The sequence below is a fragment of the Rana temporaria genome, chromosome 1 (assembly GCF_905171775.1).
Source record: "Rana temporaria chromosome 1, aRanTem1.1, whole genome shotgun sequence".
NCBI classification, from domain to species: Eukaryota; Metazoa; Chordata; class Amphibia; order Anura; family Ranidae; genus Rana; species Rana temporaria.
Window position 1 is genome coordinate 21,452,956 of NC_053489.1, and position 24,363 is coordinate 21,477,318.

The 24,363-nt window shown below is 44.8% G+C and overlaps 1 protein-coding gene across 1 annotated transcript in view; it reads left to right on the forward strand.

Annotated features, from left to right (window-relative positions):
- The window catches only part of LOC120925126 (vomeronasal type-2 receptor 26-like), an 86,856-nt gene that overhangs the window by 15,477 nt on the left and 47,016 nt on the right, over positions 1–24,363 (forward strand). The window contains exons 2-3 of the mRNA XM_040336001.1: positions 123–414; positions 18,054–18,836. Of these exons, the coding sequence (XP_040191935.1) occupies positions 123–414; positions 18,054–18,836 (1,075 nt within the window). The remainder of the gene's footprint in view (positions 1–122; positions 415–18,053; positions 18,837–24,363) is intronic.

Sequence of the window (24,363 nt, forward strand, 5' to 3'; positions counted from 1 at the left end):
GATTTTACTGTTGTGGGTTTAGTAACACTTTAAGCTCATCACATGTATGAATATTTGAAAAATATTTTAAATAGATATACAAATTGTTAACTTACTGCTTTTGGGGGGGTGTCTTTTTATAGCTCATCCGTTCGGTATTACGTGAACCTCCTAGCTTTCCTCTACGCAATTGATAATATCAACCAGGATCCAGACATCTTACCCAATATCACTCTCGGCTTCCATCTATATGACTCATGGTTGGAACCCAAGAAGGGTGTACAGAGCGTTCTGCAGATCTTATCTGGACCAAATGGGACAGTTCCTAATTATTCATGTAAAGGACAAGGCAAGCTGGCCGGTGTTATTGGAGATCAATATTCATCCACTACAATCCCAATCGCCCAAATCCTCGGATTGTACAAATACACACAGGTCAGTGGAAATGACTTGTATATTTGTAATACTATTCTAGGTCACCAGAGACAACAATATACATTTTACAAAGACATGGCGGTCTGTGAAAGTTAAAGTGTATGTAAATGCAAAGCCAGTCAAACAAATAAAAACACACCTGGCACCATCACTAATGATTTTTCCCCATTTTGCATATCGAAAAATCAATGTAATTACATTTTTTGGGGGCTTTTATCTATAGCCATGTGAATACCCCTCTTCTCCTGGTGCTTGGAGGGCTGGCGGTAGAGACTGCCGAAGACTTCTGAGAGTGGCTGCCATTTACAGTGGTGAGGGCTGGGTTATGGGATAGGAGGAGCCACTGTTAATCCTACATATTTTCTCACTCCCGTTAGGCTCCTATTTTTCTACTTCACCAACAGCAATGTTTGACAGGGTGGGCAGGGGTATTTGATTGACAGTGGCTCCTCCGGTCATTACTATTCACAGCAGGGCAGAGGTCCTGCCAACCACCAGGGCCATTCAGAGAGATAAGAACCTTAGACACCTGGAGGATGTACACAAGTAATGGCAACATGGCAGCCATCACAAATTTTGGGGCACTTTAGGCAGGGCCCCCCTGTAGCAGAGAACCGGGGGGAGGGTGGTGCTGACGAAAAACAACAAGTGTAATTTCTTCTCCCCTGACGTGAGATAATAAGCGGGGAGCCCTGGGGACCATCGGGCCCCTTACAGGTGTAATGAAAAAAATGGGAGGGGGCTGGCCTGGCCTGTAAGGGGCCCTGGAGACCATTGGGCCCCTTACAGTTGTAATGCAAAAAAAAAGGGGAGGGGGGCAGCTGGGCCCCTGGGGACCATCAGGCCCCTTACAGGTGTAATGCCTGCACCCCCTGATAGCGGCCCTTAATAGCAATGAAGGGTAAAGGTCAAAGCCACTACACAAGTTGGTTGGAGAAGAGGATAAGCAGTAGACACCGGGAACATGCTCACAAGGGGTAGCAGCTCTGCAGAGGGTAAAAAAAAGTCAGATCTTTGCCACTGCCAACAAGTAGGAAGAAGTGACTAGCAGGATGAAAGGATATTTTGGCTAAAATGTATTAAATAAAATCGAAGGCCCTTGATGTCATGATTCATACACCACTTACCTAGTACTACCAGATTCCTGCCAGTCGGTCACTTATTGTCCTCTCCCAATTTCCTAGTTTAGTTTGCTTCCTTTTCTTCTTCTGTCTGCTCTCCCTAATGAGTATAATTGCCCTACCCTGATATTTTGACCATAATGTCGCGTACACACAACCGTTTTTCCTGTCATGCAAAAAAACTAAGTTTTTTGCGACGTGATTCGTCGTGATTTCTCTCAAGCCTGCCTTGCATACACACGTTCATGAAAAAAAATGCTTGAGCAAAGTGCAGTGCCGTACAACACGTACGACTGGACTATAAAGGGGAAGTTCCATTCAAATGGCTCCACCCTTTGGGCTGCTTTTGCTGATCCTCGTGCTAGCAAAAGTTTGGTGAGAGACGGTTTTCAGTTTTCGTGCTTTTCAGTCTGTTACAGCTTGATGAATGTACTATCTCCATTACGAACGCTAGTTTTACCAGAACGAGCGCTCCTGTCTAATAACTTGCTTCTGAGCATGCACGTTTTTTTCCCCCTCAGAAAAGCATACACACGAGCAGTTTTCGCAACGAGAAAAAGAACGACGGGAAAAACAAAGAGAAAAAATGGAGCAGGTTCAACATTTTTTGCAGGCAGTTTTTTCGTCGAGAAAACTGCTATGGAGCATACACATGACCGGTTTTCATGACCAATGTAAAAAAATTCAGTTTTCTTGTCATGAGAAATGGTTGTGTGTACGCGGCATAAGTAGTCGCTAGTTTTCTTTTGTAATTGTATGTTTGTTGAAATTTTTCCAACAAAACAAGAAAAAGCAAACACAATACAGAAAAGTATCATTATCATCTTATAAAGAAAAAGAGAAAATGCTTCCCATAGGATCGCACAATCAGTAGTTTATGCCCCTAAGCATAGAGGTGGGATGGCGGCACCAGATATTATTAAATACTATTATGCTTCTCATTTCTGTATATTAACCTCTTGGGTGTCTAGAAAGGCCCCTTCCAGGTGGGCAGAGATAGAAATGGGGATTACTGCACCAGTGCATCCCTGTTATATGCTATGGCCATCGTCCACTAAATTTTGTTGCCCCAGCTTAGATCTTTATGTCTAGCCCCAATGCTGTTTACCCTGACTACTTGGAGGAGATGTGTGGAGCGGTTCTCCCTCTCCTCCAAGTGTTCCCCTCTGATGAACGTTCTTTTCAATCCAGATATTCCTGATGGCCTGTCATTTGGAAGAATGTTTTCCTGGACTCAAGCTGGAATTTTTCAGTTGCGACATTTGGTCAATCCGGTCACGCGCATCTTTCTATCTTTCTCAGAATTACAAGCAAAATATGATCTGCCGACTTCTCTTCAGTACTCTTATCTACAATTTAAAAAAAAATTCCTCTCCACGTTTCCCTCGTTATCACTAGAGAGACCCACAGATTTTGAGCTTTTATGTGTAGCAGGTCCCTATGCACCTAAGCAGATTTCATCAATATATAAAATTCTACATGAAACCCCCCCTCTGACGGACTCCACGCATAACTACATGAACAAATGGTCTACTATACTAAAGCGCCCGATTTCGTTGCTAGATTGGGGGAAAATATGGGCTAACACTTCGAAGATTTTGCGCTGTGTAGTGCATAGGGAAACTGCCCTTACAATTTTGTTATTTTGGTATAGGACCCCAGACTTACTGCATGCCCGTGACCCTACCCTCTCTAAGTTATGCTGGAGATGCGTGGGGGCCGTGGGCTCTCTTTTTCATATTTTCTGGGAATGCCCTCTCATTGGCCCTTTTTGGATAAAGATTCAAGAGCTCCTACAGTCGCTGCTATCCCATCCCGTACCCTTATCACCTTTACATTTCATATTGGGCCTGCTCCTTACGGGTCTGCCTAAGACATCGCAGAAACGTATGTCTTTTGTCCTTTTAGCCGCAAAAAGAGCCATCCCTAGGCTCTGGCTCTCTACTTCACCCCCTACTATTCACCAGGTTCTTTCAATTATAATAGATACACGTAGGATGGAACACTTAACTGCTAAAATTGAAGATATTTTGCCTTTGTTTGAGAGCATTTGGAAATTGTGAGATGATTCCGAGTTCTCATCCGGTTTCCTATCTGAACCCTCTCAAGAGTCTTGATTCCCATGGTGCATATTTTTTTTTCTTTTTTATTCTTTCTTTGTTTTCATTTTCTTGTTCTTTTTATGTCTTTTCTGGTAATGGTGCATATTTTTTATAGTTCTGTCTGTTTTGGACTGTGGCTAGCTTACATTGCCTTGATACTTGATTATCTTGCATGTTTGTGTCAGATTGTGCCTGTATCTCCACATTGTCTAAGATTTGTCAGCTATGTATTACCAAAAGTTGAATTTACTTGTTACATTGTCATACACTGTATACTGTCTTTGAAAATTTCATAAATAAACAATAAAAAAAGAAAAAAAAAAGAAAAAGAGAAGCATCTCTTATGCCCTGTACACACGATCGGATATCTGATGGAATCTAATCCGATGGATTTTTTCGTTGGATATCCGATGAAGCTGACTTTCATCAGTCTTGCCTACACACCATCATTCAAAAATCTGATTGTGTCCAACGGCAGTGATGTAAAACACTACGACGTGCTGAGAAAAATGAAGTTCAATGCTTCCGAGCATGCGTCGACTTGATTCTGAGCATGCGTGGATTTTTCCCACAGACAATCGTTTTTTTTTCTATCAGTTTTTTATCCATAGGAAAACTTTAAAACAGGTTCTATTTTTTTTTCACCGATGGAAAAGAAAAGATGGGGCCCACACACGATCGATTTGTCCAATGAAAACCGTTGATTGGTCCGTTTTCATCACACAAACCGATCGTGTGTACAGGGCTTTAGTAGTAGTGATATCATAATCAGAAGAAAAAGGAAAAACGAAAACCAAGGGAGGGGAAGGTGCACCATGGATCTTGACACGACATATATATATATATATATATATAATAGAATATATAGTAATAATAGTATTCAGGAAAATCATTCGAACATGAAGGTACTAGTTGCCTAGGAGACATTTGATAGCAGTTCAGGATAGCGATTCAGGATTGAAAGAGGAATTGTCCCAAGGATCCTGTATCTTTGAGAATTGAGGCAGAGAGTCGTGAATCACTGATGTCATATGTTCCATTCTACGTACCTTTGCTATAGCCAAGATCAATTGGGATTGTGTGTGGGGAGGGGGGGGGGGTTGGGGGATAACCAATGGGTAGGTATTACTCTCTTGGCGGCTAAGAGAATATATGACATCAATTTTTTGGCATGTTTAGATATTCCAGGGACTGGTAATGGGCCGGGTCTTTTAGGAAGTCCATCGCCAACACAGACTGGAGCACTGATTGGACCGAGGACCAAAATGGCAGAATTAAAGGGCATTCCCAGAAGATATGGTAGTGCGTTCCTATATTTCATAAGCATCTCCAGCATTTCTGGGATATAGAGGGATCATATTTATGGATAACCTCTGGGGTCCTATACCAGAACATGAGGACCTTATAAGCTGTCTCTCTCTGCTCCACGCATCTGGAAGTAGTTGCTAGTTTTTAGGTCTATTGGGTCACCTACGACCATTGAGTCGGATCATTAGGGACCGCGTACTATAGGTCTTTTTTTATGGTTGTAGGCTCAGCATAATACTGGTACTCTGATCCACACAAACTAACTACATTTAGTTCTCTATGTTTTTGGATTTATTCTTTTATTATGGGAACTTTCTACTCAAAATTCTGTTATATAGTTGATATATGTTCTTGCCGCTTTATTCTGGAAAAGTCTCAAATTGTTGTATTCGCCGCTCCAAGAAAACGCATTACTCACCCTAATTTCGATATGTCGAACCTGGTTTGATTTTGTTTTCATATGTCTGTTATATATTATTCTCAATAAAATCTTATTGAAAAAAATAAAAAAATAAAATAGAAGGCTTACACTGACATGCCACGTGTCTTGTAGTGACCATATTTTGGGGGTGGAGAGGGAAGGTTAATAACAATTGTACTTCTCTTATTTGGTCTGTTTTGGTTTGTTAAATATAATACTGAAAGCATTTTATCATATAAGTACAAAAAATACCTGTTGATCCCGTGAGGACAAATCTAGTCACTACCTGTGCACTCCACCGCTGCCTCTGTTCTTCCAGGCTCCTGCTGCTAAAAAGTCTTAAAGGGGTTGTAAAGGTATTTTCCCCCCCCTAAATAGCTTCCTTTACCTTAGTGCAGTCCTCCTTCACTTACCTCATCCTTCCATTTTTGCTTTTAAATGTTCTTATGTCTTCTGAGAAATCCTCACCTCCTGTCTGTAACTCCACACAGTAATGCAAGGCTTTCTCCCTGGTGTGGAGTGTCGTGCTCGCCCCCTCCCTTGGACTACAGGAGAGTCAGGACGCCCACTATCACACAGCTCCTTTCTCTATCTGCAACGTAGAGAGCGTCCTGCAAGTACATGCATAGCCTAGGGATTTGACATACCTCTTTGCTTCCATTTATGTGGTCAAGAAGCCAATTTATTTCACACTTTAACCACTTGCTTACTGGGCACTTTCACCCCCTTCCTGCTCAGGCCAATTTTCAGCTTTCAGCGCTCTGACGTTTTGAATGACAATTACACGGTCATGCAACATTGTACTCAAATTACAATTTTTGCAATTTTTTTCACACAAATAGAGCTTTCTTTTAGTCATTTTTAATCACTGCTGTTTCACAAAGTTTCATAGTTTGTTATAAAATCTTGAAAACAGGTAATTTTTCTTCTTCATTGATGTGCTCTGATGAGGCTGCACTGATGAGCACTGATAGATTGCACAGATAAGCGCTGATAATGTGGCACTGATGGGCACTGATAAGTGGCACTGGTGGGCTCTGAGAGGTGGCACTGATAGATGGCACTGTTAGGTGACACTGATAGGTGGCACTGATGGGTACTGGTAGGTGACACTGATCGGCAGCACTGATAGGTGGCACTGATGATGAGGCACTGGTGGGCATTGATAGGTGGCTCTGGTGGGCACTGGTAGGTGGCACTGGTAGGTGGCACTGATATGCACCTTTATGTGGCACTGGTGGGCACTGGCAGGTGGCACTTGAGGGACCCTCATAGCAGCAGTGCCTCTCCCTGTTTGGGACCGATGTACCTCTGTCAGAAGTTCAGTGATTGGCTTCCCCCCCCTCCACTCTGTTAGCGTGAGGGGAAAAAAAGCAGATTACTGATCTTCTGTTTACATCACATGATCAGCTGTCATTGGCTGACAGCTGACCATGTGGTAAGGGGCCAGGGTCTCATTAACTCAGTGATCACATGCCCACAAGGGGCACGCAGGCAGCTCATGCACAGCAGGATGCCCGCCCGTCCGGCAATAAAGGTCCATGCTTTAGCCATCATTCGGCTATAGCGCGGGCTGGAGGTGGTTAAGCTTATGCCCCCGCATACAAGGATTTTGGTCGCAAGTAGGTACATTTCTGGAGTTGGCTATGGGTCTCCCAAATATCCAGTGACCAAGGGCCAGAAAGGGAGAGGCACTGCTGCCATGAGGTGCCCTCTAGTGCCCCCTGCCAGTGCCCCCTGCCAGTGCCACATAAAGGTGCATATCAGTTTCACCTACCAGTGCCACCTATCAATGCCCACCAGTGCCACCTATCAGTGCCCATCAGCGCTGCCAATCAGTGCCCATCAGTGCCTCATCATCAGTGCCTGTTGGGGCTTGTAGAGGGTCTACCAGGTAGCTATCATGCCAAGAAACTACTGAGTATACGCTACCTCTATGCCAAAGAGTGTATTTTAAACTCCTGGAAGAGTCCTTTCCCACATACGCTCTCAGAGTGGAAACAACTGATGATTTCAGCTTTCCCGTTGTACCAATTTACATACACTAATAGTTGTGGTTTTGAGAACATTAGAGGGCCTTGGACCAACTGTCTTCTCACTATTTAACCCATCTGGGTTCCTGTTAGACCATGTCTTATTATGTATGCTCCTTTCACATATCAGGCTTTACTTTGTAATGAATATGTATACGAGTTACACAGGACATTGACTCTGTAATAGAATGTAAGTTTATTGTTATGGTACTTGTGCTTGTACTATTGCACACTTTTGAAAATCAATAAATACTAGCTTTAAAAAAATAATAATTTTGAAGCTTAAAGCGGAGATTGCGCCGTTTTTTTTTTTTTTTTTTTTTTAAGTCAGCAGCTACAAATACGGCAGCTGCTGACTTTTAAAAAATGGACACTTACCTGTCCAGCGCGATGTCAGCAGCCTCGGCTGAGCAATCGCCCGGTCCTCGGCTGCTTCTGCCGCCATGCTCGGTGAGGGAATCAGGAAGTGAAGTCTTGCAGCTTCACAGCCCGATTCCCTACAGCACATGCGCGAGGATCGTGGCGCGCCGTCACTGGTCCCCGCTCCTTCCTGGGAACAGTGTTTCCCAGAAGACAGCAGGGGGGTGACGTGACAGGCTGGATTACCCGCGGGGATCAGAACCCGGAAGTGGTGCAAATACCTGTCTCAGACAGGTATATGCACCCCCCCTCCCCCCGAAAGGTGCCAAATGTGTCACCGGAGGGGGGGGATCCAAAAAGGGGGAGGTTCACTTTTTGTGAGAACCTCCGCTTTAATTGTCTATGTTTGTGGGTTACATTGATCTTTCTTTGTTGGTTGTACTGGAATCATGAAGGCCTAATAAGTGAATGAGACCCCCAATTTTAAATGGTATAGTGTCACAGGCCTCATTGTGTGTCTTCAAACCTTATTGTCACCACACTCTTCCCATGTTTTAAATATGAGTGGAAGGGGGTGTTTTAGTGTTTTATAGTCCCAACACTCCTTGCAAAACCACACAGATGCAGTGCAATCATAATTATATTTGACACTAAAGATAATAGACTAAATGGCATTTACAGTTTTACAAATGACTGTAAAATACTTATATTATCAATTCTTACTCTATTACATGCCTCACTTGACAGTTCTTCAATCAACAAAGCTCACCCTGCCTAAGGAGTGCTGTTGATTGGAGTCTGTGCTGGGGGGGTGTGCCAGAGACTTGGACCCCAGAATGGTGCAATGAGCAGTTGTCCAGGTCTTCACAATGCTGCCAACTCAGAGCAACAAAATGAGGCTTCAACTGGACTTTAAAGCGGGGGTTCTCCCTAAAATTTATTTTATTTTTTCTAGCATGTCATTCAGCATAGTAGAGCGAGCTACAGTATGCCTTTATATTTTTTTTGGCGCCATACTCACTGTTTAATCGCGTAGTAAAGTTTCAGACTCCCCGTGGGGAATGGGCGTTCCTATGCAGAGGGCTCGTGATTGACGGCCGGCTATGGCGCGTCACGCTTCACGAAAATAGCCGAAATAGGAGTTTTCTCTTCACGGCGCCTGCACAGTCAGCTCCGATGTCTGTGCGCAGGCGCCATATAGCTCCGTGAAGAGCCGAGACCTACTCCGGCTATTTTCGTGAAGCGTGACGCGCCATAGCCGGCCGTCTGCATAGGAACGCCCATTCCCTGCGGGGAGTCTGAAACTTTACTACGCGATTAAACAGTGAGTACGGCGCCAAAAAAATAAAAAAATAAAGGCATACTGTAGCTCGCGCTACTATGCTGAATGACATGCTAGAAAGTTGTTTTTTAGGGTTGGACTGACAGCTCCTCTCAATATTGCAGCTGGACACATCGTCTTTGGGCGGACATTCGATTTCTGGATATACCATCACGGCCGCACAGGGCAGCCTGACGCCGGTCTCAGGTTGGGTTACTGTGCCAGCCATACTAAAGGAGGATCTAAATAAAGACTCCAGCTTCTTGGATCTCTAAATCCCTGAGCATTGTCCACAGGTCAGACTTTTATTCATGCAAAAAATAGTCGCGTCTATTGCTGGCAAGCTCCACTTATTGGTGAATTTCTCCTCCATTGGATAAAGAAAGGCAAACCTCTTGGGAGGAGAAACAGCTTATCTGGGTGCTCCCAGTCAGCATAAATACGTTTTTCCAATAAAGGATGGACCGGGAAGGTATATGCAGCCTGCAGGAATTTTAATGACCCCAAGGTGGAGAAGGGGGTCTCGGCTGACTCAGTAGAGGGCAACTTGTACGAAGTAAGCACGGCTTCTATATAGCATTGCACCTGAAACTTGAGAGCCTGAGAGGCCTAAAAGAGTTCCTCTGACTCCTCCTATTCATCCGACTGCTCCTGATCCTTGTTCCCTGATGGTGTTACATCATCATTATTGCCAGAACCATCTGATAGGGGATCTAGAGCAGCAGAAGGGGACCTACCCCACTTTCTGCTCTTCTGCAAGGATGCTGCGATTAAAGCAGCAATTGTTCCCTCAAAACCATCCAATGCTGTTGCTAAAGTGTCCTCAGTGACATGTGCAGGAGCTGCAATATTGGGAGAGGCTGCAAAGCCTTACAGGGGCAATGGTTCTTCCTGAGCAGCTGCATCAGGTCTTTCAGGGGAGGATGGAATCAGGCAGGCATGTCTAGGAATCACAGATCCAGATGGCGACGCCTTAGTGCCCCTCTTTCCTGCCCCTGAACCCCTTCTACGGGGAGACATAGTCCGAAGCTAAAAAGCAGAGGTACTAACACAGGTGCATCAACTGCTGAGCTAGTCCAGCAATATACAAAATGCTGCTGAATTGCAAAGCCTGATGCTGAGTAGGTGTCTTAAGCCCCATACACACTATCAGTTTTCCTGCAGGTTTTTCTCTTCAGGTTTACCAAAACCATGTAGTACAAGGGCCTGCCTGATTGCATACAAATTGAAACTCTTAAGGTTTGACCTCATATTAGATGGTTTTGGTAAATCTGAAGAGAAAAACCTGCAGGAAAACTGATAGTGTGTATGGGGCTTTAGGGTATGCCTGAATCCGATCCACACTAAGGTGCTTACGTGCCCCAAGCTGCTGTGTCCTTCTTGCTTTACAGAGCTCTGGCATCTGGGGTTTTTGAAAGGCCCACCCTGCGCCTGCGCTGTGGGCCGGTGAATGCACCAGCTGACACTGAACTTTGTTCCTGGAGAGCATGGTAAGTAAAACACCAGGTATGTTTCTTTACTCCATCTAGTGGCAGTGTAACGGGAGGACCTGTGGAACTCAGAATCTCTTGAAAAGTATGAGATTGCTTTAGCTCCCCATGCACCTCTTATGTGTAGATCACCCTGGGCTAGATTCAGGTACCGCTGTGCACTCCTTACGGAGGTGCAGCGTACCGTTTTTGCCCTGTGCCCCCGCAAATTATCTGCGCTACGCTTCATTCACGAAGCAGTAGCCACGTAATTTGCGTGGGAGCTCTTCAAAAATGCCCGGTGTAAGGGCGCCTAATGTAAATGATCCCGTAGGGGGCGAGAATCATTTAAATTAGGCGCGTTCCCACGCCGAGCGTAGGGCGCATGCTCCGTCTGGAAACTTTCCCGACGTGCATTGCAGCAAATGACGTCGCAAGGACGTCATTTGCTTCAAAGTGAACGTGAATGGCGTCCAGCGCCATTCACGATTCACTTACGCAAACGACGTAAAATTTAAACTTTGCGACGCGGCGTATCAGTAGATACGTCGGCATAAGTGCTTTCTGAATCCGGCCCTCTCTCTCTAGGACTGATCTCTAACCACCGCGGCAACACACTACACAAGGCCGACCTGCAGGCGGCCTTTTATAGTGTGGGGCGTATACTAAAGCCCTGAGCCATAATTGGCCAAAGCCACCCTGGCTTTGCCCAATTACGGCTCTCTGTACTGACGGCGCTGTGATTGGCCAAGCATGCGGGTCATAGTGCATGCTTGGCCAATCATCAGCCAGCAATGCTGTAGTGAATTATGGACCGTGACGCGCCACTCGAATTTGGCGCGAACGTCCCGTATCGTTCGTATTTCGACGAATGATCAAACATACAATGTTCGAGTCGAACATGGGTTCGACTCGAACGCGAAGCTCATCCCTACTGTCCGGTGAACGCCTGTGGCCATGGGCTAATTTTTGGGGCCTGTAATGGCCCACACTTACTTACGTATGTATCCGTTGAATGCCTAATGTACCACCAGCCACAGAATACAAAGTTGTTTGCTGTCCGGTGAACGCCTGTGGCCGTGGGCTAATTTTTGGGGCCTGTAATGGCCGACACTTACTTCTGTATCCGTTGAATGCCTAATGTACCACCAGCCACAGAATACAAAGTTGTTTGCTGTCCGGTGAACGCCTGTGGCCGTGGGCTAATTTTTGGGGCCTGTAATGGCCGACACTTACTTCTGTATCTGTTGAATGCCTAATGTACCACCAACCACAGAATACAAGGTTGTTTGCTGTCAGGTGAACGCCTGTGGGCTAATTTTTAGGACCTGTAATGGCCGACACTTACTTCTGTATCCGGTGAATGGATTAATGTACCTCCAGCCACAGAATACAAAGTTGTTTGCTGTCAGGTGAATGCCTGTCGGCTAATTTTTGGGGCCTGTAATGGCCGGCACTTACTTATGTATCCGGTTTTTCACTTAATACTTCTGGTAGGTCAGTGTCCATATTGTGGGACTATTTGTGCACTGCTAGTAAGTATTTTGTGGCTGCAAATATGACCTGCAGGTTTTTTGATATTCGCCTGCCATTAAAGTCGATGGGGCCCGCCGCGAACTTGCGGTTCGCGGACATTTGCGATCGTTTGCGGTTAATGTTTGCGAACCGTCCCGTCGGATGTTCATCCATCACTATAAGTAAATTATGTTAGCTTGTCTGAGGCAGCTTTCCATTTACCTATTATTAAGTGTGCTTATGAAGTCACTGACCCTGGGAGTGATCTTTCAGTAGAGCTTTCTTCTTAGCACATCTTTAACCGTGACCAACACCTTAGACACTGGCAAAAAAACTGAGGTACTCTCCTTATGGGAGGGGTTATATAGAGGGGGACTTGTCTTCATTGGGTGTGCCAGTGTCCAATCACCTATTGAGGAAGCTATAACCCATTAAGTAATTAACATGGCTCTGTGTCCCATGATGAATGAAAAATAAATGTCAGTATTACCTTGCACATCCCTGTATGTTGTGGTCGTTCAGGTTCTTATCTCATAGTTTTTTTAAACCATCAGTGCCCCCCACTGAGACCACCGAAGAGAATTCCACATCCTTGCCGCTCTTATGCCGCGCACAGGCGGTCGTTTTATGCGATGTAAAAAAACTAAGTTTTTAAAAACGTCAATTTCATTGACCGTGTGTGGGGGAAAACGTTGCTTTATGTCTTGTAAAAAACGACAAAAAAAATTGAAGCATGCTTCAATTTTATGTGTCGTTTTTCAAAACGTCGTTTTTTGTGTCACAGAAGTTGACCGTGTGTAGCAAAAAACGACGTTTAAAACAACGTTTTTGAACCCGCACATGCCCAGAAGCTAGTTATGAAGCGAGCTTCAATGGAAAAAACGTGGTGAACGTAACCTCGCTTTGCTAGAGCATTGGGAAAAAACGATGGTGTGTAGGCCACGTCGTTTTTGAAAATTGAAGTTTCAAAAACATCGTTTTTTACTTCACAGAAAACGTTGTTTTTTTACATTGCATAAAACGACTGTCTGTACGCGGCATTACAGTAAAGAACCCTCTACGTAGTTTAAGGTTAAACCTCTTTTCTTCGAATTTTAATGAGTGGCCACATGTCTTGTTAAACTCCGCAAAAAGGTTTTATCCTTATTGTGAGGTCACCAGTATGGTATTTGTAAATTGAAATCATATCCCAAGCATCTCTTCTCCAGAAAGAGTAAGTTCAGTGCTTGCAACCTTTCCTCATAACTAATATCCTCCAGACCCTTTATTAGCTTTGTTGCCCTTCTTTGTACTCGCTCCATTTCCAGTACATCCTTCCTGAGGACTGGTGCCCAATACTGGACAGCATACTCTAGGTGTGGCCGGACCAGAGTCTTGTAGAACGGAATAATTTTTGTTTTATCTCTGGAGTTAATCCCCTTTTTAATGCATGCCAATATTCTGTTTGCTTTGTTAGCAGCAGCTTGGCATTGCATGCCATTGCTGAGCCTATCATCTACTAGGACCCCCAGGTCCTTTTCCATCCTAGATTCCCCCAGAGGTCCCCCCCCCCCAGTGTATAGATTGCATTTGTATTTTTGCCACCCAAATGCATTATTTTACACTTTTCTACATTGAACCTCATTTGCTATGTAGTTGCCCACCCCAATAAATTGTTCAGATCTTCCACATCCTGCGGAGAAGTTATTTCCCTGCTGAGCTTAGTATTGTCAGCAAATACAGAGATTGCACTGCTTATCCCGTCCTCCAGGTCGTTTATGAACAAATTAAACAGGATTGGTCCCAGCACAGAACCCTTGGGACCCCACCACCCACCCCTGACCATTCCGAGTACTCCCTATTTATAACTACCCTCTGAACTCGCCCTTGTAGATACTTTTCAATCCATGTACTCACCCTATGGTCTATGCCAAAGGACCATTTTGAACAGTAAACGTTTATGGGGATCTGTGTCAAATGCTTTTGCAAAATCCAGATACACCACGTCTACAGACCTTCCTTTATCTAGATGGCAGCTCACCTCTTCATAGAAGGTTAATAGATTGGTTTGGCAAGAACGATTCTTCATGAATCCATGCTGATTACTGCTAATGATACTGTTCTCATTACTAAAATCTTGTATATAGTCCCTTATCATCCGGTCCAAGAGCTTACATACAATTGATGTTAGGCTAATTAGTCTGTAATTCCCAGGGATGTATTTTGGGCCCTTTTTAAATATTGGTGCTACATTGGCTTTTTTTACAATCAGCTGGTTCCTTTCCAGTCAGTAGACTGTCAGTAAAAATTAGGAACAATGGTCTGGCAATTACTTGACTGAGTTCCCTCCGGCGCAAGTCATCTGGTATCGGTGATTTATTAATGTTAAGTTTCCCAAGTTTAATTTTAAAGCGGGGGTTCACCCTAAAAAAAAATTCTAACATTACATCCAGCATACTAACGACATTTACAGTATGCAGGTCTTTTTTTTTGCCGTACATACCGTTATATTGCGATTTTCTCCCCGGCTTCCGGGGTTCTGATTCACGCGGGACTGGGCGTTCCTATCCCTGGGTTAGATGATTGACGTCTGGTGAAACAGTTTCCATGTCGCACAAGGCGCGTCACCAGATTTCCATGAATAGCCAAGCTCTGAGTCGGCGCTATACGGCGCCTGCGCAGTCAGCTCTACACGGTGGGCGCAGGCGCCGTATAGCGCCGACTCGCAGCTCAGCTATTTACAGAAATCTAGTGATGCGCCTTGTGCGACATGGGAACTGTTTCACCAGACGTCAATCATCTAACCCAGGGATAAGAACGCCCAGTCCCGCGGGAATCAGAACCCGGAAGCCGGGGAGAAAATCGCAATATAACGGTATGTACGGCGAAAAAAAAAAAAGACCTGCATACTGTAAATGTCGTTAGTATGCTGGATGTAATGTTAGAAATTGTTTTTTAGGGTGAACCCCCGCTTTAAATCTGTCCTCTGTTACCCATGGAGGTGCTTCCTGTGATGTGTCATGAGGACAAACACTGCAGTTCTGGTTACTGAAGGTCCTGATTCCCTCGTAAAGACTGAGGAGAAAAATAAATTAAATGCCCTCGCCATCTCCCCATCCTTTGAAACCAGATGTATTTTTTCATTATTTATGGGGCAAATATGGTCTGTCCTCCCTTTTTTACTGTTTACATACTTAAAAAATGTCTTGTTTTTTTTTTTTGCTCTCCTCCACTATGTGTCTTTCATGTTCTATCTTAGCCACCCTAATTGCACCCTTACATTTATTGTTGCATTCTCTATAAAGTCTGAATGCTGATGATAATCTCTCAACCTTGTATTTTTTGAAGGCCTTCTCTTTTGCTTTTATATGCATTTTTACATTGGAGTTAAGCCATCCAGGACTTTTGCTCGCTGTTTTAAATGTATTACCCAATGGGATGCATTTGCTCATGCCCTTATTTAATATTCTCTTAAAGCAAACTCATCTCTCCTCCATGTTCTTTGTTCCTGAGATTTTATCCCAATTCATGCATTCTAGCAAGATTCATAATTTAGGGAAGTTGACTCTTTTGAAATTCAGTGTCTTTGTATTCCTCTTATGTTTGTGTAATTTATACTAAAACCAATTGATCTGTGATCGCTGTTACCTAAATTGTCCCGTATTTCAACATCCGTGATCAGGTCTGTATTGTTGGTAATCAGTAGATCCAGTAACACTTTATTTCTAGTTGGTGCATCTACCATCTAAAATTGTCCTGCAAGACATTTAGGAACTGGCGAGCCGTAGACAAATGTGTGGTTCCCTACGCCCAGTCGATGTCTGGATAATTAAAATCCCCCATTATGATAACACTTCCCATTGTGATAGGAGATCTGTCTCCCCCTCCTCCCTCAGTTTAGGGGGCCTATAGCATACACCAGTATTTTTTTCCCCTTAGCTTCATCCCTATGGATCTCTACCCATAAGGATTCCACCTCCTCCCTAGATCATTTAGTGATATCATCTTTCACATTCACTTGTACATTATTCTTGATATATAGGCACACCCCTCCCCCTTTTTTTACCCTCTCTATCCTTGCAATAAAGGGTATACCCTTGAATGGTTGCCAGACAATCATGACAGCTGTTGAACCAGGTCTCTGAAATTCCCACAAAATCCAAATCCTCCTCGTGCAACAGTATCTCTAGTTCACCCATCTTGTCCACCAGGCTCCTGGCATTGGTGAACATGTCACGTAGTTTAGACCGGTCGCATACTATCCTCTTAATAGGTGTTCTGAGATTGCAAAAAGGACTTGCTACTATACTTACTTTTGGTTTGTGTGCTCTGGTTACCCTACCACTAATGCCCCCAATACTACCCTCTGGAATATGTTCCGCGCTGACTATCTCTACCTCTGGACCCTTACCTGGTTTAATAACCCCTTTAACTTTTTGACCATCTTCATTCCCAGCTGATCTGCACCCTCCTCATTTAGGTGCTGTCCATTCTATCTATAGTACTGGTTATCGACTGAGAATTCGGCCCAGTCCTCAAGGGACCCAAACCCCCCCCCCCCCCCCCCCCCCTGTTATTGAAAATTACCTTTCCTTTTCAATCTGATGCCACTGTAATTTTATATAAATGCAAAGCAATATGACTACCTGGAGTTGTTCTGTACACAGTGTGTGTACTGACCACCCCCCCCCCCCAGAAACATAATTTCCTGCTTGTGTGATTGGCTCCCCAATTTTCCCAGAAGTCTGCCTAAGATACAAGTCAGATTTCAGGCGTCCCCTGCAACAAAAATTGTATTTTTGGTGATATATTTCCAATAGGAACACGTCTAAAGGGATACAGGCCCAGCAGATTTCCTCATTGGTGCTCTTCAGCTCCACACCTGACAGAAAATTATGAAACCACTCCCATTAGACCAATTGCACAGACAAACACATGTAGCACTACCCCCAAAGGATCTGCTGGTTTGTTTTGGGTGGCACATTTACCTCGTGGCTCTCTGAATTCCTAGAGGTGTATGATGCATATAGCAGTAGTAAGGGAATGTCCACGACAGGTGTCTTTTGCTGTACTTTTTAAAAACAATAAAACTTGTGGTGAGGAAGGTAGAGTTGAAAGGAGAAAAAGAATAGCAAATTCAGGCGTAGCAATAGGGAAACAATCCTGCTCCCACGTGCAACACTTCTTGCGCCACTCCTGCTTGAGTGGGAATAGCGTACCTGGTCAGGCCTCTCTCGCTGACCTGGCAGACAGAGTATCACTCAAACCTTTAAGGAAAAGTCTGCGCCACTGACCCTCCTGGAGTGAACTGGAACATTTTGGGAAAAGTCTCTGTCACAGACCCTCCCGATTGTAGTTACGGAGATGAACCTCCTCGGTAGAATTACATTTGGATCTCCTTCAAGTTGCTTTCAGGTACCGACTGACAGGTGACCAGCCTCTCAGTGTCCAGATACCTCGATCCCCGGTGGTTTGTCAAGACCCTATTGGATCGCCAGCCTCTCATTGGCTCTCCTCAGATGGACTCCCCACCAAACAGCTATACCGCTTGGGATCTTCAGAATTGGGAACCCAGTCGACCACTGGGGCACGCACACCCTGGCCCGGTAGGCCTTAACGCCGGGATGCCGTGGTCAACCCTCCTGATTGTCTGCTGGGGAAGAGCACCCAAACCTTGACTCTATTGCTGCCACCTACTGTCCTGGGGTGGGAAGAGCACCCCAGCAACAACAGACAGCCCACAGCACAGCCAAGCTGAGACAGAGACCTATATTTGAACACATTAACCAGATCAGAGTTTAACTAACACTCTGATCTCCCTCCAAATTTAAATAGCACCGGTACTTTGAAGTAACCAGGCGCTACACACACATGGATTTCTTCAGAATAACAAAAGGTGGAAATCTGCAACAAATTGTAATAATCCTTGTAATGTACATCAATCACCCAGAGGAGAATGTTTTTTTTCTCAGCAAAAGTGGAGTTACGCTTTAATATTCTTCTTTTTCAGGTCAGCTACGGAGCCACCGATTACTCATTAAGTGACAGACTCCTTTACCCACATGTATTCAGGACCGTTCAGAATGATCATGTCTGTTATTTTGGGATTGCCAAACTAGTGAAACATTTTGGCTGGAATTGGGTTGGAATACTTTTCTCAGATGATGATACCGGAGAGACGGAGGCACAAATTCTGAAGAGACATTTGGCTTCCCAGGAGATTTGTGTGGCTTTTGAAAAAAGAATAACTGTAAATTATGCTGCAATGGATCAGTGGACGGACACACTTCATAAAATAAATTGTAAAGTTCTAATACTTTGTGGTTCCTTCACAAGCAATGCTCAAACATACATTATTGAATACTCTCAGATCAACAAAAACTTTATACTTATCCTCCCCCCAGCCTGGACTTCAGAGAAAATCAAGTCAATAACTTTTTACCTAAGTTTTATAACATCTTTGCATTTCAAGTTTTTTGATCTACAAATTCTTAGAAATACAAGTCTATTTGATGACGATTTATTGTCAAAACGTCCACAAGTTCAGCTTTTGTTGGATGATCTGATCGTTACATCATACAATATAACATCAACTCAAAATGGAAAGAATATTTATTTCCAAAATTTTACCACTTCTAGTCAAACGCTAATAAGATTCACTCTTTCAATGTCTGGCAGACAAACGCTTTACGGAGAATCTTTACAAGTGTATTTTGCGGTAGAAGCGATGGCTGAAGCTATACATTATTTCACCAAGATCAATCGTAGTTTTAATATTAACAGATTTAAGCAGGTAAAACAGTATAGCGCCACCTTCTGTCAATTATTTTTTGTATATAAATGTAATGCCGCATACACACGGTCTGACTTTTGACCGTGCACAACGGAAAAATAGAGAACCTGCTCTCTATCTAAAGTCCGTTGGAAATTCCGACAGAAAAAGTCCGATGGGGCACACACACATTCAGAATATTTCATGGAAAACTCCCATCTGACTTTTTCCCACTACATTTCCGACCATGTGTATGCGGCATTAGAAGGTTTTTTAAAGTAGTACTTTGACCAAACATTTTGAGCTGTAATAAAATGTTATACAGGATTCATATAGCGCCAGTAGTGGTCCAATCATTAAGGGCACATGGGCGCCGCCCCCTCCCGCCAGCCACCCTCTATATGTAGAATGGATAGATTCATGCATTGCATGAATCTATCCATGGACGCTGTAGCCAACCCCTATTCAGGCGTCCAGCTCTTTTCGGATGCAGGACGCCTGAATTACAGCGGCGGGGGTATTTTTTTTAAGCACCTGATTAGAGCCACAAGATCTAATAGGCTTAAAAAAAGGTGGACTTAGAGCGCAAAATATTGCGCTTGGAGTCCACCCTGATGTTTTAGAAAAGCAAATTAATTTTTGCTTTTCTAACAATAAACCACCTCTCCTCCAATCAGAAAGCGCAGGTCTAATACCTGTTACCTGATTGGTCGAAGGTGCAGACATTCCTATTGGACACCTAGCGGAACGAAAGAAGAGACATGCGGAAACCATGGAGGATACAGGAGCATTCGTCCCCGACCCACTGCATGTCACACAGCTCACCACCATTACCTGCTGCCTGACCCGCCACCAAGATGGGGTAAGTGCCGGTCAGACAGTGAGTAGGCTGAGAGGGGGTCACAGTGGCTGCATATGATGGGCACAGTGGCTGCATTTTATGGGTAAGAGGCTGCATATGATGGGTACAGAGGCTGCATATGATGGGCACAGACGCTGCATTAGGGATGAGCCCGAACACCCCCCCGTTCGGTTCGCACCAGAACCTGCAAACAGACCAAAAGTTTGTGTGAAATTTAGAACCCCGTTAAGGTCTATGGGACTTGAATGTTTGAAATCTAAAGTGCTAATTTTAAAGGCTAATATGCAAGTTATTGTCCTAAAAAGTGTTTGGGGACCCAGGTCCTGTCCCAGGGACATGTATCAATGCAAAAAAACGTTTTAAAAATGGCTGTTTTTTCAGGAGCAGTGATTTTAATAATGCTTACAGTGAAACAATAAAAGCGAAATATTCCTTTAAAATTTGTACCTGGGGGGTGTATAGTATGCCTGTGAAGTAGCGCTCGTTTCCTGTGCTTAGAACTGTCTCTGCACAAAGCGTAGTTTCTGAAGGAAAAAAGTCATTTAAAATCACTCACGGCTATAATGAATTGTCCGCTCCCGGCAATACAGAGAAAAGTCATTCATAAAAAGAAAATTCAATTACCAGGCCCTTCAGGTCTGGTATGGATATTAAGGGGAACTGCACCCCAAATTTTTTAAAAAATGGTGTGAAGTTCCCCCCAAAAATCCACACCAGACCCTTCATCCAAGCACGTAACCTGGCAGGCCGCAGGAAAAGAGGGGGGGACGAGAGAGCACCCCCTCCTGAACCGTACCACGCCACATGCCCTTAACATTGGGAGGATGCTTTGGTGGTCTGTGGCCCCCTCAAAGCACCATGTCCCCAAGGGCCTCATCCCCACAACTCTTGCCCGGTGGTTGTGGGGGTCTGCGGGCGGGAGGCTTATCGGAATCTGGAAGACCCCTTTAACAAAGGGGACCCCCAGACCCTGCCCCCCCTATGTGAATTGGTAAAGGGGTACATTGTACCCCTACCATTTAGCAAAGAAAGTGTAACAATTGTAAATAAATAAACAGACACCGTTGGGAAAGTCCTTCATTAAAAAAAAAAAAAAAAAAATTCCAGAGGTGGTAATCCACTCTCAGTCTTCGCTCCAACGCTGTCGGTATCCTGCGATGGGTGATCTCCTCTCCGCCGGGGTCCAGCGATGAGAAGATCTTCTCTTCATCCAGGTCCAGGATCCAGCGATGAGATATCCGCAGCGCAGCTCATCGCTGGACCCCGGCAGAGAGGAGATTACCCATTGCAGGATACCCATAGCGTTGGAGCGGAGACCGAGAGTGGATTACCACCTCTGGAATCTTTTTTATTTTTTTATTTTAATAAAGGACTTTCCCAACGGTGTCTGTCTTTTTTTTTTACAATTGTTATGCCGCGTACACACGATAATTTTTCGGCATGAAAAAAAAACAATGGGGGTAATCCACAAAAGGGATACGCCGGCGTATCTACTGATACGCCGTCGTATCCCTGTTTCTATCTATGGAACTGATCCACAGAATCAGTTTCACATAGATAGGCAGAAGATCCGACATGTGTAAGGGACTTACACTGTCGGATCTTAGGATGCAGTACCGCATCCGCCGCTGGGGGATTTCTCGTCGAAATGCTGCTTCGGGTATGCAAATTAGCACTTATGGAGATCCACAAAGCTTTTAAGCTTCTTTTTTTCTCCGTAAGTATTAGTTTGCCGTTGCAATATTAGGGCTGCTTTTACAAGGCCTAAACTGTTTACACCTTGTAAAAGTAGACCCTTCTATCCCGTGTCGCTGTCTTTTTTTTATTTTATTTTTTCCCGCCGCAACTCGTTTTTTTTTTTTACGCCCGTCGCGATTCTCAAAACCAGGCGCAACGTAAAACCGCGCAAAGCACGTCGGGAAAATGACGTCGGGAGCATGCGCAGTACGTCCGGCGCGGGAGCGCGCCTAATTTAAATGGGACTTGCCCCATTAAATTAGGAACGCCTTGCGCCGGACGGATTTAAGTTACACCGCTCAAAATTTCTAGGTAAGTGCTTTGTGGATCAGGCACTTAGGTAGAGATTTTGCGGCAGTGTTACTTAAATGCCAAAAGTTACGTTGCGCCGGGTTTTTGAGGATTAGGCCAAATGTTTTTCGGCATTTAGAAAAAACAAAGTTTTTCCAACTTCATCATTAAAACGACATTGCCCACACACCATAGTTTTTTCAAAATGCTCTAGCAAAGCGCGGTGACGTACAACACGTACAACGGCACTATAAAGGGGAAGTTCCATGCGGATGACGCCACCCTTGTGGCTGCTTTAGCTGATTCCGTGTTAGTAAAAGACGATTTGCGCTTTTCTGTTTGTTACAGCGTGATGAATGTGCTTACTCCATTACGAACGCTAGTTTTACCAGAACGAGCGCTCCTATCTCATAACTTGCTTCTAAGCATGCGCGGGTTTTTACCGTCGTTTTAGCCCACACACGATCATTTTTTTAATACCTGAAAAACGACATCTTTTAAAACGTCGTTAAAAAAATGCAGCATGCTCTGGGAAAAAAATTGGCGATTTTCAGAAGCCGAAAAATGATGTGAAGCCCACACACGATCATTTTAAATTACATTTTTTTAAAACAAAGTTTTTTTCATGCCGAAAAATGATCATGTGTACATAACGGCATAACACTTTCTTTGTGAAATGGTAGAGGTACAATGTATCCCATTACCAATTCACATAGGGGGGGGCTGGTATCTGGGGGTCCCCTTTGTTAAAGGGGTCTTCCAGATTCCGATAAGCTCCCCGTCCGCAGACCCCCACAACCACTGGGCAAAAGTGGTGGGGATGAGGCCCTTGTTGATGGGGACATGATGCTTTGAGGGGTCACAGACACCCAAAGCATCCTCCCAATGTTGAGGGCATGTGGCCTGGTACGGTTCAGGAGGGGGGGCGCTCTCTCGCCCCCCATCTTTTCCTGTGGCCTGCCAGGTCCTTTGCCCATCAGTGCCACCTATCAGTGCCCATCAGTTCCACCTCATTGGTGCCACTTCATCGGTGTCCAACGGTGCTACCTTATCAGTGCCCGTCGGTGCAGCCTTTTCCGCCTGAAGGTGAAGCCTAGGCTCTTCTCTCACTGTGTCTCGGCTCCCATATGCCTCCTCAAGGGTATGATTGTTGGTCTACTGGGAATCCATTGATCGTGCTTATCCCTATTGGAGTGTTGCCGATTGGAATACTTGACAGGCACATCTTGCCTCTGACACATCGCCAGCTTTGAGCTATCATCTTGCTGGTGGGGAAAACATTGTTCAGCGGTGACCCCATGTATCCAGCCCTTCCAGTGGAGTGGTAAGGACCTTTGCCTATAATCATTGTGAGGAAAAGGCCCCGGCTAGGTTTAAGCCACAGGCTAATCTGGTCTGTCAACTGGTAAGAGTGCACCCTTTCTGGTGGTGGATTTGCGGTGGTTTTTTTTATGGAGTCACAATAATTTGGATGTGTGCGCCTATCACTCTTTACCTGAGTCCATCTTGGAGTACCTATCTGCAAAGAACTGCATTTCTTGGGATTTTTCTATTTAGATGTATTTCCTTATTCTGACTGTTCGAGAGTTAAAAAGTATATGTTGCAAGGGTGTGGCTTAACTGGCGACCGGGATGGACGCACATTGAGAGAGCTCCGTGATCAGACACAGCCGACAGTTTTTCTTTTGCTCACCGGACCCTAGAAATGGGCAGAGTGAACCACCAGACCCCCGCACACCAGACTCCACCATAGTTCAGTCGCCTCCTTCTCCCGAAGCATCTCTGAACTCTTCAAGGGCTCTGGGAACAACGTGGCGAGTTCCAAGATGGCGCGGTCCCAGCCGGATATAGATGACTTCAGCGAGGACTTGCAATACACAGCCGAGGACTCAGGTAGGAGCCGCTCTCGCTTCAACAAGCCACTTACCTTTGCAGACATGTCGGTCATTGTGGCTGACATTAAGGCCATGTTCTCGGCGGCGATAACGGAACTGAAGTCCAACCTGCTGGTCCTATCAGACAAAATGGAGGCTGTGGAAGTGAAGGGGAAGCAGAGAGATAGAGCTATACACAGGCTAGAAAAGGTGGTGGACACTCATGCTTCTCACTTTATTGAAATGAACCACCACTTAGAGGATTTGGACAATCGTGGCCGTAGATGTAACATTAGAGTGAGGGGGATACCAGAGTCGGTTGAGAGCAATCACACTGTGATTGACTTTGTCAGAGCCAACATGGCTCTCAGGGCTAGGGGCCCGGATGATGCTCCACCTAGGGACATTATTTGTTGTCTCCAGAGCTTTCCACTTAAGGAAGATATAATGCGGAAGGCACGCGGTAACAAGCATATCGTTTTCAATGGCGCGCATATTACGTTGTTCCAGGATCTATCACAAATCACACTGAGAAATCGTAGGGCACTGCGCCCCCTGCTGGAACAACTCAGGAGGAAGGACATAAAATATACCTGGCGCTTCCTCTTTGCCTTAGTCGTCACACTTGCAGGCAAACAACACATCTTGCTGTCGCCGGACGATTTACCAGGCGTCTGTGAGGCACTAAATTTGGAGATGCTGGATCTCCCTGAATGGTACCAGGAGTATGCTCTTCCGCCACTGCCTAGGAGCCCACCTGATTCCCCCTTCTCTACACCGGATA